Source organism: Pithys albifrons, chromosome 4 (assembly GCF_047495875.1).
Source record: "Pithys albifrons albifrons isolate INPA30051 chromosome 4, PitAlb_v1, whole genome shotgun sequence".
NCBI classification, from domain to species: domain Eukaryota; kingdom Metazoa; phylum Chordata; class Aves; order Passeriformes; family Thamnophilidae; genus Pithys; species Pithys albifrons.
This window is the reverse complement of record NC_092461.1, coordinates 86,358,879-86,376,668: the sequence shown is the minus strand read 5'-3', so window position 1 is coordinate 86,376,668 and position 17,790 is coordinate 86,358,879. Positions and strand designations below refer to the sequence as shown.

General features: G+C 34.8%; 1 protein-coding gene across 4 annotated transcripts in view; it reads right to left on the bottom strand.

Moving 5' to 3' along the window:
• Positions 1 to 17,790, bottom strand: part of CCDC102B (coiled-coil domain containing 102B) — a 169,404-nt gene that overhangs the window by 142,294 nt on the left and 9,320 nt on the right. For all 4 annotated transcript variants that reach the window (XM_071554899.1, XM_071554901.1, XM_071554902.1 and 1 more), the window contains exons 2-4: positions 8,592 to 9,212; positions 7,465 to 7,679; positions 4,507 to 4,615 (exon numbers count right to left, since the gene is read on the bottom strand). In XM_071554899.1, the coding sequence (XP_071411000.1) occupies positions 4,507 to 4,615; positions 7,465 to 7,679; positions 8,592 to 9,200 (933 nt within the window). In that variant the 5' untranslated portion in view covers positions 9,201 to 9,212. The remainder of the gene's footprint in view (positions 1 to 4,506; positions 4,616 to 7,464; positions 7,680 to 8,591; positions 9,213 to 17,790) is intronic.

Below are 17,790 nucleotides of genomic sequence, written 5' to 3'. Positions count from 1 at the left end.
AATATGGAGTAAGAGCACATTCTGTACTTCAGCTAGTCAAAAATTACTTTTAACAACACAGAAGACAATGCCTATAGTGGTATTTGTAAGTCTACAGTGCACACCAGTGGAATATAGTAGTACATGCATTTTTTCACTATTTCCAGTATAATGTAAAATTGCTCTGTAAATATTCCATCTTTTAAATGACCAGAAAATCACATCCTTTGGTAATTATAAAGACAGATATAAAATTTTAAGGGAGACTTGAAATGAGTATAAACAAGAATGTTTTATTGTGTATGTTATAAGATTGAAAGATTCTTCTAAACCCTAAAACTTTAACAATCTTGCAAACTAGAATTCTGTGTTTGCAAGCATCAGGACAAGGATTTGCTGTGTTTTACAAAGAGTCCAAGGACTAGGTAATCAAACTCAGATACTTATTTTGTGTTTCTCAGACTGTTGGTTAATACTGATACTAAACTGTATCTGACAAAATTGGCTAGTCAGTTTCTGGGGACATTCAACTCGTAATGCTATTGTTGTAAAAATGTCCATGTTCTTCAGAGAACTTAAAGATTTCTAGTTTTTTCCAATATAGCATGATTTAACCCCAAATATATGTAATGTCAACACCCTTCATTTATTCAATATTTTTAAAGACTTGATTTTTGCTTTTCTGTGGATTCTCATACAAGCACAACAATGTGTACTTTTATACAGAATAATTTCTTTCCTCTTTTTAAATTAACAAAGTGTTTTACAGCTGTTAAATTGTTATTTGTAATATGTGTGAAAAGCAAGGCTAATAAAATATTAATTGATTTAGTATCCCATTAAAAGCCAAAAGTTCTTCTAGAAGTGGAGCTTATTATCTCGACAATACATACAAAATGTTTTTGACAGCTAAGAAATGTGCATATATCTCATCAATCTCAGTTTCAGATGTGATTTGATGGACTGAATATTGTGTAACAAACTCATAAGTAGGTCTCTTCAAAAGCCCCCAAAGTATCTAACAATCGTGGATACTGATAGCAATGCTGGGCCACAAATTCACAATACTTTGCAAGGTAGGCTCCGTGTAGCGCAATACATTTTCCCTACAATAAATGCTTTCATGAAAGTCAAGACATAATTTTCAGTTTTTCAGACAAGGAAGGGAAAACTTAAGCCCTAGTCGGTCGTTAAGAAGTAATTTTAAGAACAATCAATTAAAACTTTGTTTGAAACTGTCATAAGGAAAGTATACTTGAATTTAAGGAAAGGCCAGAGAAAGGAAAATGAACAAGGAATTCTGAGTGTCCTTAGAGAAACAAAATCATGTGCAGTAAAAGCAGAAGACATCTGACTACCTGAAAATAAAGAAACAGGGTGCTGTCAAACATAATGAAGATTTGAGCCATAAGTTTCTTAGTGTTAATTTTTTACTTTACTATTTAAAGGGAGAACAGAATGCTTATGACACAAAAGGAAATTATCAATTACAACAGTAAATGAACCTTTCTGTTGAAATGATCTAATTTATGACCCCAAGCAAGACAAATGCTATGCTAGCATCACACAAACCTGTCTATAGTTCTCATGGTTACCATGAACATAAAATGCCACTTTACTACTTTTTAGTTAATTTGATACTTTGAAAACTTATCTACAGTTTCCAAATTGATAAAGAATGCATCATTTTTTTTAAAAAAAGATGATTATCAAGATCACCAAGGCTTTTTATATTCAGTTTGTTCCAAGGCAAGTAAAAAGTCATCTTTTAACAGAAAGTAATTAGTTACAGGAAGCTCTAATAATCAAGTCTTGAGTCCTGTGAAGTTTCTATAAAGTCACAAAATCTCTCCAATTTCCAAAAGGCTAGCAGAGCTAACCATTCCTAAAAGTGGTTTAATTTGTTATGGCACTATCACTTGCAAACCAAGCACTTTTTTCACGTTTCCAGTGGGACTCTTAGGCAATCTACCAAAGGAAATAGCAAAATAATTTAAGCATAACTAAAACCAAAACCTCTTAGTCAAGGACATGAAGATAATCAAGATGTAATGATTAATCTGTTATTAATCTAGAAATTCCTTTTTGATTTAGTATTACAAGTCTGTATAGGAATCAGATTCCATGCTTAGCCTAGTACATGTCTGCACTTTCCTTTATTTCATTTTCAAATTTTTCACTGTCAAAAACCTTCTATGGTGTTCCATCATCCATTTCTCAACAGTAATATAAAGTGAATGATATTCACATATGTGTCAGCAGCAATCAAGATTTGGGTTTTTTCAGTAGAGTTTTCACATACAACCCTCCCAATAATATAAGTAATTTCATTCACATTAATCAGATTCATCAAGACCAATGTTCTTCTGTAATTTAAAAACTAGATGTATGTCTTATAAGTCTCAGAAGATGAACAGAATGCTCAAAATATCACCTCCTGTTAGCAATAACAGCAATTGAGCATGTTCACAAGAGAAAAGCAGCAACACATATATGTATGCATGCATATGCATAAAAATTTTTATCTATCAATCTCCAACAAATTCTCAGCAAATTTATACTTCCTGTTCTATTCCTACTGACAGCAACATAAAGTATAAAGATTATGTTCCTTAAACAAAACAATTAATTCAATCTCAATTTCCTATGTTTTGCAGAAGCAACAAGATAGAAGAGCAAGCAGAAAATAAAAAACTAAAATATGAAGAAACTCAAAAAGGAGAGATAGATACTAATTTGTGGCTGCAAATGTTCATCTGTGACGGAAATTGCATGTACACATGCACCACCTTTTAAATAGAACTTGAGATTTAATGGACTGCTTGCAATATTTTCCAAAACATGATAGAAAGCTAAGTAAATTCCCTGCATTATTCAAATCTGAGATGTTAAATTCATAGGAAATTTTAAATTCACTATCTGCATTTACTTGCATAGACACATATTTTCAGTTTTGTTGAATCTAAGAGGTCCTCAATTTGTTGTTCTGAAAACTAAACTCTGTAAACAGCAACACAAATATTTCTTATTCTTCTACTCATGAACTTGAATTGACATGAACACTTCTTTCCTAACACCAATCCTACCTAACCAGGTAATGTTCTTAAATTACTCCTTTGAACGCTGATCTTCTTTATGAAAGTACATTGCTTTCTGGCATGAGAACTCCACTAAGAGTGCACTCCTAAGCTATTTCAGTCTCTTTAGGCATCTACCAGTTCTCCTGAGTATTAAGACCAACATTTGCTTTTTCCTGTACTTCAAGACCTGCCTGCTTTTGTGGACTCCTTCATTTACTGTTCAGAGCAGCCTCCCATGAGATCTTTCCCAACAGTTCCCTGACTAAGCTAATGTCCTGCTTTCCTTAGGTTTAGGGGTCTGTACTCTGCTGCTCATCTTTCTGACTTCCTTCAGGACCACAAATGCTGTTGTTTCAAAGTTACCACAGACAAGGAGATCATTCATCATCACGTCCCCAGCTAGTTTCCTTATTGGTCAACAGCAGATCCAGCTATGAATCATCACTGGTTGGTCCTTTAAAGCCCTTCAGCAAGAATTTATTCCTGAAACTCTCCAGCAATCTCTTTGATTGCAATATCCATGTTGCCTTTCTAGCAGCTGTACTGTCAGTCACCCATGAGAACTGGGGTCTAAAACTCAGAGGTAAGAAAGTCTGAACCACTTGGGAGGGGCAGCCAGAGACTGTGAATTGCAAGGTAGAGTCCCATAGTAGGAGGGCTGGACACTTATGCTTTTTAGCAACTGGAGAATGGCTCTTTTTTCAGAGCAGTTCAAAAGGTTCAAATGCCTGGTAGCAAAGTTCCCTCAGGTCCCTCCGAGCCAGAGAGCAAGAGAGATGTCTGTTCTCTCAGAGAGACTCGAGGTGAATAATGTTTTATTGAGCAATCACAAGGCTTCTATAGGATTCTGAGGTGAAGGTGCTGGAACTTGGACAGGATTGGGTAGGGGCTCCCCAGCTCAGAGGGACCTGCAAGAGCTGTCTCCTACCCCTCAACACTGTATAATTGGGGTGTCCCCACCGTCCCCAAGTATGCCACCCCCTTCCTAGCAAGGTCGATACCACCACCATGCCCATTCAGTACTCCAGGGGCTGTGTTTTCCAGGTGGCAGGGATTCCCCAAACATCCTCTTGCCCCACATGGGTCCCTTCCCCCTCAACACAAGCCTAGATGGCCTCTGATCATGGCTTGCTGTACCTCAGGGCCACCAGCATCACCACACATAGGGATGGGGCACCAGAGCCTGGCTTCTCTGGCTAGTTCCTTCCTGTAAGACTGTGGGGCCACCTTTGTGCCGCTCTCACAGCTACCCACACCAGCACTGCCATGGCAGCACCCAGGGCTTGGCTTCACACACTGTCATCACGTCCCTTCCCACCACATCACGTCCCTTCCCTTATCACATTCATAAACCCTGGATACAATTTTACCTTTAGCTACAACACAGGAAATGAGAAGTTTAAATTTTCTTTCTTATTCCATGTGACAATGATGTACTGTAACATACCTGTTTAAGGCTTTCCAATTTGTTTTGCCTCAGTTCTTCATATTTCCATTTCCAAAGAAATAATTCATTTTTCATCTTTTCCATTTCTTTTTCCAGAAATGCATTCATTCTGAAAAAGTATTTTAAAATTCAGCATTGCACTATTTTTAAGCTGATAAAAGACAAATATCCTTTTCATGGCTTGAGTTATATTTTACTGCCTTTGTCAATGGTATATCTTGATTTTAATTAAAATCTGTGTTACCATTGCATAATTATTCCAAGAGATTTACCAAAAATAATAGCTACAGAGAAAAAAAAGAAAATCAGTACTACAGAATTAAAATTTCAAGTGAAATAAAATTTTGAGATAAACTGAAGAAATTTGGACTTTGACTTCAGTTAATGATTCAAGTAAACTTATTAATAGCAAGGTAGTGAAGATCCTCAGAGAAAGGGTAATATACCAGTTTGGTTTGGTAGAAATTAGTTTAAGCACATACACAGGGGAAAATATACAGTATGAATATAGTACAGAAACCAAAGATGATCAGCTTTAGATGTTAAAAAGCATTACTAAAATATGTATGTTTCATTTTTCAAAAAATAAGTGTTCTTGAAAGAAAATGTTAGAAGAATTTTAGGGAAATGGATTATTTATCTCAGAAGTACTATGCATGTAGAATGAAAAAAAAATTTGAAATAGTTGAAAAGAAAATTCTAATACTGATAATTAAAGAAACTTTTGTATGTCACAGTGTAGTTATTTTCTGTTCTGAGGCTAATTGTCAGCCTTTCTACTAAAGATGTCATTGCCAGACTGACTAGAACTGAGAATATTTGTTTTAAAATTCATCTCTTAAGAGGAAAGAAACACTTCCAAGTTCAAAATAGAACAAAGCACAATCTTAAAACTAGAAGACATTTAGATGAGCACACTGATCCAAAAAATTTCTAAAACGAATTATTTTAAGCAAATGATTATTTAATGTGCTAACAGCTCATAGGGTTTTAATTTCTGTTCATGTCAATGAAACCTCAAATGTGTATTTGATAAGAGCTATTAGTGCCTAGTAGAGGATGTTGGTATGTGATTTTACATTGCAAACCCAGCCCTGACATTTTTTGAAACTTAAAACATAACATTTCACCCCTTCATTTTATTTTATTTTATTTTAGATTTTTTTAAATTTTATTTTGCAAAGCCTGATCTGTGTGCATAAGGGTATATCAGCATTACTGATGAATGCAATAGGCATAGGTTCTCTCAGGATGAAGAAGCAAAACACCTAATGGAAAATTAGATAGATAACTAGGGGCAAGTCTAAACACTGTATCTGCTTAAGCTAACTTGACCGTGGAAAAAATGCAGCCACAGTTCAAAGTACTGCATGTAGACCAGAAAATTGCTGAGAAGTCCTCTGCTCTATGAGTAAGACCATACTAACTGCCAAAGTAACCTTTGGCCTTGGGGTTCAAGCTGTCGGTGATCTGCTTGCTTTTGATGAAGCACAGCTGTGTGTCCTTGGCTCAAGTTCGTTGAAAAATTGCTAAGTTGTGAGGAAGAAGCTGTGAGAAAGTACTTAAACTAGAACCATGTAAGATAAGGGAAGTAAAAATGCAAACAGGGGTGAGATTGTTGAGATAGACATCATTAGCAGCTCCAGAATTTAGGAGCAGAATCACTGACATGAACAAGAATAAAACCTAAGAGGGAAAGTTGGGGCTCTGGAGGTGGAAACAGCAAAATGAGCCAATTCCACTACGCAGCAGAGAACAATCCTTTCTGAGGTGGCAGATGACAGCCTGCCCAACAAACATGCATCAGCTATCTCAAGAGACCAGTGGTTATGATAATACTTATCCTAGTAACATTACTCCTAGATATTCATTGTGCACTTTGCCAAATATAAGTGCTTCATACTTTGAAGATGCATATATTCTGCTTACATAACATCTTTGCACAGAGAAAATGCTGCCCAAACTGACCTAGAGAGGGAGTTGTTATACTAATACCTGCTATTATGTGGAAATCACTGCTCTGTAAGCATTTTCTACTTGAGTTTGCACAGTCATATATTGTATGTTATAGATATGCCCCAATTCTTACCATATGTTAGTAAATTCATTACTTCATACCAGTCAGTCTATATCTAAGCATAAGTGGGAAAATGTGACTCTCTGAAGTACAGTTACAAATCAGCTAGAGAAGCATGTGAACAAACAAACAAGACAAAACCAGGGCTCAGAATCTGGGTTTATGAACATTTTGCCTAAGAAGTGATTAAAAACAAGAGTTGAAAAATTATCACCTTTCTAAAAGAAAATTACTGTAGATTCATGTATATATATTTGACTGCCACTGAAAGATGAAACATCTAGGACTCCAAATATTTCAACTAAGCGAAAATAGATATGTGAGGCATCATTCTCATAACTCACAGGTACATATGTATTGCTTCTACAAAAAAATTAAATTCTTTTTAAGGAGAGAGAGCATACTTCTGGTCATTTTCTACAATATGATTCAAGAAAAAAATCATTGTATGCTTTCTAAAGCTGTCTTAATTCATATAAGAAAACACAGTAAATACTGCTTAGGAATTTAAAGGATTTTTTTTTCTCAGACTTTTGCTGTCTACAGGACAATTATGAAATAAACTGACAAGAAGGAAATTCCTGTGATAAACACACTTTATCATTACACTCTCTGAACTGAAACTGTTGAATATATTTGCAATAGGAATTTTCTTCCTTTTGATTTTCTAACTGTCTTCAACTGATTTTGAAAATTACAGTCTCTATGTTGAATTATCCCTCTAAATTCTTATCAAAGCCTTATATATCGCAATGAATAAAGCTTAGAAATGAGAACAAATGAGCTAAAAATTCACAATCACCATACCTATATTAGAAAGTGTTTTAAACTCCTTTATTTTTAACAGAGATTTCCAAAAGTAGGATATATTTTGCACTTACTCTCTTTCCTTCTGTGAGATTTTCTTCATCTCAGCCAAATGCAAATGCAAGACTGAAACATGTATTAAATCATTCTCATTCATCTTAGCTGTAATGTCCAAACTTTTTTTAGGGTCCTCCAAATAGATGCTGGGAAGTCCATTTGGGAAGAGATCAGGAGGATTTGGAGTGATTTTTTTATTGTGATTGCTTTGGTCTTTGTTTACCTCTACATCCTGGGAAAACAAAAGTATAACATCTGAGGAAAACATAAATGAAGGGAAAAGTCTAAGATAATTCCTACAAGGCCTACAAAGGCTCTTCTAGGTATTTAAGTCAAATAGGACAAAAAAAGAAATAAGTAACATCTTAGACAGTTGCACTGGGTATGGATAGAACATGCAAAAATGTTGAATCTGTAATTTTGTGATGTCTCACACCTTCTCTTATGACAAGTTTCATGTCCAAAATATTTTTAATATTTCTTTACTAAAGAAATTGATTCTGTTTATCATTTGTTGGCTATAACTATGGTGAAGACAGAATCCTGGAACTAATAAAACATGGAATGCAATTTATGCCTACAAATAATATAGCAAGAAACCACTACATTATGAACTCTTAAACTTTGAATGTAAATTGTGTTGAAGCAGGTGATAGGCTTATAAAAGTTTTTCATAAGGAGCAAAGTTGTAGAAGAATTTGCCTCACCCCTTCTCATATTTCTGAAGTTCAGGGAGAATTAAATGAATAAAAATAATCTAATTTTCTTTGGTTTTCTTTTTTTTTTGGGGGGGGGGGGGGAGGAACTGTACGTCCATAAAACATGATGAATTTAAATAACAGAGGTAGTCTGTTACCATGAAACATGAGAATAAGAATACTGTAAGTTATTGGCTAGAACAGTCTGTCTCTGTTACTTAAAGGTTTAGTCATAGTTCAATAGTATGAATTGTTTTCCATATTTCTATGTATTAACAATATTTAGATGGATGAAGAAAAAATGGTTTTGCTAGTGAATGGAAGAAGCAACATTTTGGACAAAATAATTGTCCAAAAATCCCATTGATTTGATTGAAAAATCCCATTTCTAGATACATGTCCATACTCTGCCACTTCATGAACCAAAACCCAATACCCATTCTTACCTTCTTTGTGTCTTCTGCTCCAGGAATTTTGTTGATTTTGCTCAGTTCTTTCACAGGTTCTGGTTCCATAAATGTTAACAAGTTTTGGTCTTTTTTAATATAATATATTTCTGAGCAACTGCATTTTGTTTTCCAGCCAGTTCCATTTTCAAAGTTTTCCTTCTCACTTAACAAATTTTGATTTATTTTTTTAAGCATACTCATTTCTTTTATGACACTATCTAATTTGATTCTCAATTGTCTTGCTTCCTCTTGGGCTTTATTTCTTTCTGCTCTAACTTTGCTCCATTTCTCCCTCCAGTTAGCAGTACAATCTGACCACCAGCGCATGGTCTTTTCCATTTGCGCAGCTCTAGCTTTGACTTCTTCCAGTTCCCGAATTTTTACTGCTTCAAAAATTTCCCAATCACTGTTGTAATCCATATGCATATATGTATAATGAGATGAATATGGGCAGAAACTCTGAGATGGCTGATTTGGATTACACAGATGGTCACCTGGATGACAACTTCCATCTAATTTATAAGGTTGTCTTGGTTGGGTCCCAAAAATGTGTGCCTCTTCCATTCGTTTCTGAGCAGAGTCTGAGTTCATGTTTTGATTCACCATCTAATTCTACTCCTAAAAAAGACAGACAGACAATAATTTAACTTTATTCAATTAAATTATATGGATAAACTCCAACTGTAGTGGGGTTTTACTACAATAATTGAGTTAATTTTAATAATTCTGTTCATGTTTCAGAAGTCTGTTTAATTGATAAGAAATACATATTAAAATATCTTTTATGCAATACTTTTTTAGTAACAGAAACAGACATGCTGTTACCTGGCTGGGAATTTCTAGAAAGGAAGTGTCATTAAATAATTATAATGCTCTCAAAAAAATTTCGAGTCTGAAGAAAGCAGACAAAAGCTTTCTTCCTTCAAGACAAGATTAAATTGGATCAATATATATTTTAAATATCTAGTAAGAGGAAATTATTTGTCTAGAACTCCAATCACAATTTACTTGCCTTTTTTCCCAAAATGGAATTTTATACTGAACAAAACTTACCTTCTAATTTGCATACCTAATTTAAAAAATATGATCAATCCCTCTGATCTTTGGATTTTCTTCATTTCTTTTATACAGGGAGATTAATTTTGCTGTCTACATTTCAGAAGATGTCCAGGCAGTATATTTTTACATTAATCTTGAAAGCGTAGCACTATCCGACTGTACTGTACAGCCTACCTTGTGATGATATGACTCTGCTAGTAAATCTTATTTTCTTTTTCATTATTAATATTTTCATTATTTATTACTTATTTGATCAGAGAAAAAAATAGTATCTCAGAAATTGCTTTTCCACCCCCATGCTGAGAAAATGCTGATGTGGACAGTCTGTAGAGACCAGTCAGTTAAACCTCCTTAATTTTTTTTTCTCTTCCTTATCTTAAAAAAAAACAAAAAACAAACAAAACCAACCAAACAAACAAAAAAAAACTTACCAAGCAACCAAAATATAAATATACAAATCTAAAAATCTTGTAATTTCAATGGAAGAAAAAGTTGTTTAAAGTAAAAAAGAAATTGCTCTTGTATTCTAATATCAATTTGCAAAGATATCATATTTATATGTTACAGCAATCAGTGGTAACACCTTCAGTTGAAATGTAGAAGGTCAATGCTGCAAACAAAATACTGAAGAGTAGACAGTTTTGGCATTGAGATTCAGTCATGCTTCACTTCAGCTAAATAGATGTGTTTTGCAGATTTTTTCCGGTTTTCCAGCTGTTTTCAACTTTTCTATGATTTCCGGGATATTTATTTGCCATTTGTTAGAAGCTTATGGAGAACTGTTGTAGTGAAGTATGAATAAGTGAGAAGGAAAAGGACAGTAAAGGACTCACAGCTCCCTTCATTGTCACTGTGTGGTGTAGTACCATCAACCCCCACCACAACACTACACAGATGTAGCACAGCTGCTTCCAAAGCTTCATCAAGGTTAAGCCATTTTCATGTTTCTTGTTCTTCTTCCAGCAATCTAATTTGAATAAGCCTTATCCAAAATACAAAGATATTGCCACCCCCAATTTTTTATGAGACCCAATAGAACCAAAATAACTAAACTATTGTAGAAAATTGTTAATTTAACTTTCGAGTTGTGGTAATGCCTTTGTTTCCTGAAATTTTAATTAAAAAACCCCAAAACAAACAAACCAACCAACCCAATAAATTTTAAATATATAATAATATAAAATATATAAGATAATAAATATATAATTAATAGTTGAAACTTGTGGGGGGTTAAATTTTTTTTCTGACACTTTTTGTATCTGTTCCAGACTAGTAATGTTCATTACACTCTTCATAACTAGTAGGGGTTTTTTAATGGATTTGCCAATGGCTTTGCATATTCACTAAAAGAAGGGAGAACTTGGGGAATGTACAGTTTACAAATTGTCTTGGTTTGAGATAAGCAACTGCCAACCCTCCCAAGCACAGAGAGAAAAGCCTCCCTCCTAACACCAGGGAAAGGGAGGAAAAGAGAGGGGAAAGAAAAAAACACTTCAAACTGCATTTATACTAAATCTACATATATTTTTCACAGAAAGAAAGAGACAATTAGAAGAGAGTACAAATATACACTCACACAAGTCTGCAACAACAAGTTCCCCACCTCAACTTCTTAACGAACACACAAATTCTACTGTCCTAACTACACATTACTTAAGAAGAAGCTTATTCCCCAGGGAGACAAACTCAGGCAGAAAGGAGAGACCCAGAACAACACATTTTACTTTCCTGAGGTACCCTGTGAGCCAGTGGTGGGCCTGGTCCTCTCCATCCCCCCTGGGGCAGCATCGTGTGTCCTCCCAAGAGGAGGGCTGAGAAGCGACTGCCTTAACCACTCCCACACTGGTTCCTGCTTCCCTGGAGATGATGTCATAATGTGGTATGGAATACAAAGTTACTGGCTAGAAGAGGTCAGCTGTTAGCTCAGCCCAGCTCAAGTCAGCTGACAGCTTCGGCCTAGTCCAAACTTCAGAGCCCAAATCTAGGCCCACCTAGGTGAACCCATAACAACAAATCTTTGGAGAAATACAAATGTAAATATTCTTCTTTGGCAGAAACTTTGAAGACTTCAGAAATCATCATGAATCAGAATAAGATCTTTCTCTGTTTTCATTATGGGTGTGAGGTGACTTAACTGTAACCTACTGAAGACGAGAGTCAGTGGTCATGAGTTCTTTGTCCCTTCCACTGTGATGGCTTAAGTGTTCTTGGGGCTGGAACACTGCCAGTCACATCAAAATTACAGCTGTAATATTTGAAGCAGGCTTGTACGGTGAACTAGTAGTCAGTTACCCTTCTAACAGTCTTAGGACAGGCTGAACTTGGACTGCACTTTTCATCATGGATAGATAATTCCAACTCTGTACGTAAAATTCCAAAAAATTAAGAAATTAAGATAAGTTACTCCTCTTCCACATAACAGAAGTGCTGGCTCAATCCAAGGAGGTAAGGAAAAGGAGATGTTTCTATGTGTCTTAATTTCCCTGCCTGCTTTCCAGAAAATCCAATCTAAACTCTTTTTCAGAAATCCTCTTTGAGTATACAAGAGGTAGAATGATACAATTTTTCTTGTTATGAGACACAGATCTCAACACAATCCATTTCAGTGGCTGACTGACTCAGAATATAAAGATGAAAAAATAGAAATATTTATTGGATAAATGAAACTGGTAACAGGAATTCTATTACAACTATGAATTATTAAGATCTGTGCTCATATGTTTTTAAGTTGACTAAAAGATTTTTCTTAAAAGGACGCAAAGATTTAAAAATTAGAAAACTGTGTTGATTATTGTAAAAGACTTGAAAGGGTCAAAAATCTCATAGTTCCAAAAGGACCATTAGTATTTTTTTTAATTTCATTTATATTTCATATCCACCTGCTCTTTCATGTTCTCAAAAATACTGCTCTGATGAAGTAATGTTAAAAACAAGTCCAACTAAAGACTGTTGTAGTACTGAACCAGTTGATAGTAAATCTTTAATCATTCCTGTAGTTATTAGGAGATGTTAAAGAAAAAAAAATAATTCTCTTTTCTGGTGTATGACCAGCTCATAGAAAAGCATTTCACTGTAAAACATCATATATCTACATTGTGCTCAGAAAAATCTCATCTATAAAATATCCGTATATGTTCCCAGGGAGCACAAGAATAATTTCTAACTTTTATGTTAATGCTAATTAAAAGAAGAAAGTTATATGTTAATATTGCTAGATTTAAGGTCATCTTGAACTTTGAATTTCACCTAGATTTTTGTTTTCAAAAGTCACTGCTTCATCTCTCCTCATCTTGTTAGTACCTCTTCAAAGTGATTTAGCCTAAGCTCCTTAATGTGGAAACAAACTTTACAGGGTTGTGGGTTTGGTTTTTTTGTTTGTTTTGTTTTGTTTGTTTGGGGGTTTTTGTTTGTTTTATTTTGTTGTTGTTTGTTCGCTTTTGGGTTTTTTTATGTGCTAACATCAGAACATCAGAAATTCCATAAGTCTGAAAATTGAAAAAAATAACCCAAAACTCAAAACTGCATGCAGCTAAAGTTGCTAGCTTGAGTTTGCAGCACCAGACTATCTAGTACAGCAAATGGAGCTCAGCTGACATGATTACTTAATAAAAGATAATTAGATAGAAAGATAAGGTAAAGTTAGAGAATTGGATGAAAATGGGGGGTTTCTGTTCACTGAAACCTTATAGTTTTATTTTTAACAACTGAAGGATAAGAAGGAACACAAATTCCCTTTTAGAGTAGTTGTTCTTAACTGAATAATTTACAATAAGTATGAACAAAATACATGAATGAACATTCATTGTATCATGTGAGCAGAGTGGGGACAGCATGTGAGAGAGCGTTGATAGTTCTTAGAGAACAAAACCTCCAGACATTTGGTGAACACAACAAGGAGTATAGTTCTAAACCACATTTCATTGCATTGCAACCTCTCCTTATTTACTTAAAGATCCTGAACACCAGTAAGAAAAAGAAGAGCTCTTGATTTATTGTTACCAGCTATTGTTATAAGCAAGCACATTAGCCCTTGTAGCAAAATTAAACAAAATCATCAGGAGGGATAAGAAATATTGCACTTTTCCCATGTTAAAATCTGTTCACTGAACTCAGGTTTTTCAGTCAGTTGAATAGCTAAAGCAGCAACTCAAGGATAATATTTCAACACCCTTTTAGTAATTGCATGACAATCCTTAGTTACATTAAGACCCCAGGCAAACTTTTGTTAAAGGTGTTCTGTCTTCACAGAAAATATCTGCTTCAGATTCAGCCACTTAATTTTCTTTTGTGTAATCTACACATTTAATAGGACAAAATAAAATGTAGAAACTACATGTACTTTTGTAAGTCCTACTGGAAAGTCAGAACTATCCTTGGCATTGCTGCAGTTCACTATTCAATCAAACCCGACAAAGGAGGAAGGCTTAGAGAAAATAGGCAGGGGTGACAGGGAAGAATAACAGAGGGAGTGATTGACTGTCACTCCCCAAAACTTGTCTCTTTCCTAAGGGCTGCTAACCATCAAGCTATTAACTCAACAAAAGGAGATCAAATCATACATGGCTGTTCTTGTTGTAAAGCTGGTTTTAATTAGTAACTCTTAGAGGTTCCAACCAGTGGCTAGAGAATTGGATGAAAAAATACCGCTAAGTAAATGACTGAAATATTTGGCAGGAAAAAAACATCACAATGGAAAGTGATTTATGATATAGCTCAATCTAAGAATATAATCATAAAAATGCATCTAGTTACCAAATCCCTAAAACTTCTGGCAACATAGAATGAGGTGGCTGATCATTTGGCTGGAAAAAATATAGCATAAGGCTCAGGCAGAACACCAGTCTACCTGGTTACGGGAATGGCTTAGACACACTGAGACTTAGGATTTATTTCAACAATCTATGGAGGTCTTTTCAACAGCAGAGGATTCCCAGTGGCAAAAGTTCTGGAAAAACAAATTGTATATTAGTGCCATTATTTTATTGTCAAACAGTGGTACATCATCACAAACTCTGTACCCCCTTCAGGGAAGGTAAATTAATCTGGGAAACATCTCATCTACATTATATTGATCCTTTAGAACAAACACCTGGACAGCAGAAACACATCCTTAACAGGAGCAGAAATAGTGGTGCAGGGAATGTGTTCTCTGCCTAAACTATCACTGGTCTCACAGCTGATACAGCTTTAAACTGGTGGTTTGTTATTTTCCCTTGTCCAGAGAAATACAATCTTATAATGGATAACATTTTAAGAATAAAGCAGGACAACCTTGGTTTGTTTCAAATGTTGTACACTGGATTTTCTGCCTACTGTATAAACCTGAAAATACTAGGACAGTAGACTGATGGAATGAACTACTAAACCAGCAGCTACACAAGAACGAACCTACTGATACTGTATGTGGAGGTCCTATCTGTGAGAATGTGCAAGTTGGCTACACAAATGACAATACCCAACAGGAAGAACCATAGATAAAGGATTCATATGGGTAGCTGCCTAAATTCCTGTTCAAACAGAAGTAAAACCCTCTTGAAATCTATAAAATGAGACTGCAGTTAAACATCCACCTCAGGGGTTATCTGTATGTCTCTCTTTTTACAATGGAAAAGGGAACAAGTTAACCATAACTGAGGTTTGGATTATGTCCAAGACCTAAGCGCCCTTATGAAATCACCATGGCAACACTGGTAATTGGAACCCAAAAATTGCTTCTAACAGGTCCTGCCTATTAACACTGCCCATGACACAACTCAGGTATTACAGATCAGTCATAACTTGATTTAAAACTAGTTACAGAAGGAGTACCATCTGCAACACCACAAGGAGCAGTACTGACAGCAGGTGATAATGTTATGTTAACCCTAAGTTCTAAAGTTAACCTGAATTTAACCATATTTAGTAACACTAGATGTGAAGCTGTATGTGGTTGTGACAACGTGTGAAATGGGTACTACTGGCATGTAAGTCATCTAATCATACACTATAACCATACACAATAATTACAGTAACGGTACACAATGAGAAAAAATACAGCTATTTTTTTCATGAAGTCTCTTACTAACTGCTGTGCAAGTCAGTGTAAATGGACAAATTTAAGCTACCATTTGTTTCTGATTGTTTATCTTAAAAAACAATTAGAACAACTTCCTAATAAAAGTACCTTTCACTTAATGCAACTGTATGATACACAAGAGCCTAGAATTATGCTTCCAAAATTAAAGACAATGAACATACATTGAACAAAAGAAATGCATACACTCTTGTACAGAAGAAAACTAGTACTGATTATAGTGACCATCTCTACAGTGATGTCTACAAAGTCACTGACCAATACGGCATAAAAGTAAAAAAGATATTCAAAATCTACTGGGTGTAATTGGTATATGAATTGAATTCATTTGATACTCAAACCCTAGCCAATAAATTGTTGGTATTGAGAGAAACTAAAGTTACAATAACCAGAAAGACTTGGAAAATGCTTAAAGGAAAGAAAAGGAAAAATATGGCAGTGATCACACAATTCCTGTTGAAGTCTGACGTATGCTGGGAGCAGTGTCATTAGGTCAGTGTGAGAGCAGCAAGTGGACTAATATCATCTGCAGCCACGACCTCCTGCATCTTCAAAAAGTAACTACCTGACAGTTTCTTCAGGATCTGTTGATTCATGGAAATGCTGTAGACTAAACATCTGAGCTAGAAAATGTAAATGCCTAAGCTTACCCCTAAAATTTTTGAAGCGGATCCAACTGCAGGCAGACTGCTGAGGCTTTTGTGCTTGTCAACATAGTATGAAGGACACTCACACCATGATGGAGAAGGAAAAATGAGCACTCTCACCAACAGTTTGGTAACTAATTTGAGAAAATATGATTTAGAGAACTTGTGAGAGAGTTTGTGAAACAGTGAAATAATGAATTAGTGAGTTCATGTGTGGGACTAGTCTGGACAAAGATGATTCCACCATTGTTTGATGTCTTTCTATGTTTTGGCAGGACATTTTGGGGCAGAGTATTTTATTTTTGGGTGGGGTTTTTTTTATCTTTTTTTTTAGCGAGATCATAAGCTCGTAAAATAAAGTTTAATTTATAAAGTACACAGGGCTGTAAATTTGGGAGATCCAAACAGACCATGACATCATATGCAGATTATCATACTTCCACATGAAAATGAAAAGATAGTGATTTCAAGGCTTTTCAATGGACAGCCAAAGATGATTCTGTTTAATTTTTTCCGCAGCTATAAAACATAACAATATTAAACCATATGGTATATATTTAGGCTGTTTATGTTGTTTCCAAACATTATATTTCTTACAAGTGCCATAACTAAAAATAAGCCAAAAAATGTCCTCAAGAGACAAATAATGCAAATTATTTACTTCCTTTTAGGAGTTATGTGATAATTTTTTCTTCCTATTTATACTTCTCTAAATTCCTTTTTGTATCAAAATATCAATACAAACCTAATTTATTTTCAAACCCTGCTTTATTGATTTCTCAGGTCCAGCAACTAAAAACACTTATGCTATGAAAATAATAAAATATAAAGTTATGTTTCTATCTTCCCAAAGAGAAATGTTTATGGGTTTCTGAGGTTTTGTCTCAGTGAGGATTTTTTACAAGGTTTTCTTATTTGGTTGGGGTTTTTCTGTTTGTTTTTTTTTCTTTGTTTTGTTTTTTATTTTATTTTTGTCCAATTATGAAATCTTAGAAGTGTCTGAAAGAAACTGGTTTTCTTACCATATCAATGTGGACAGTATAGTTTGTTAAGTGCATCTTTGAGATCAAATGAAATCATAGCCAAAATTCATTAATGTTCTGATACATAAGATTAAAATTATGCACCTGCATCTTCCTTCTGTAAGGTATTCTCAACCTGAATTTTTGAAGTGTAAGAGACAATGTCGGGCCTAAATCTTAATTTCCAAGTTCTTTAATTTTCAAAGTACCTAAAGGACAGGATTAAAACTCAAATGTTTTATTAAAAAAAAAAGGATAGAATTGAAGGAAAAAAAACCCCAAAATATTTACACTGTTTCAGAAGCAACAGCACAAGGAGAAGTGTTGAGTAGTCTTCTACATTTCCTATAGGTCTGACCAAGTATATAATCTTGGGAAAACTGAATATCATTGTT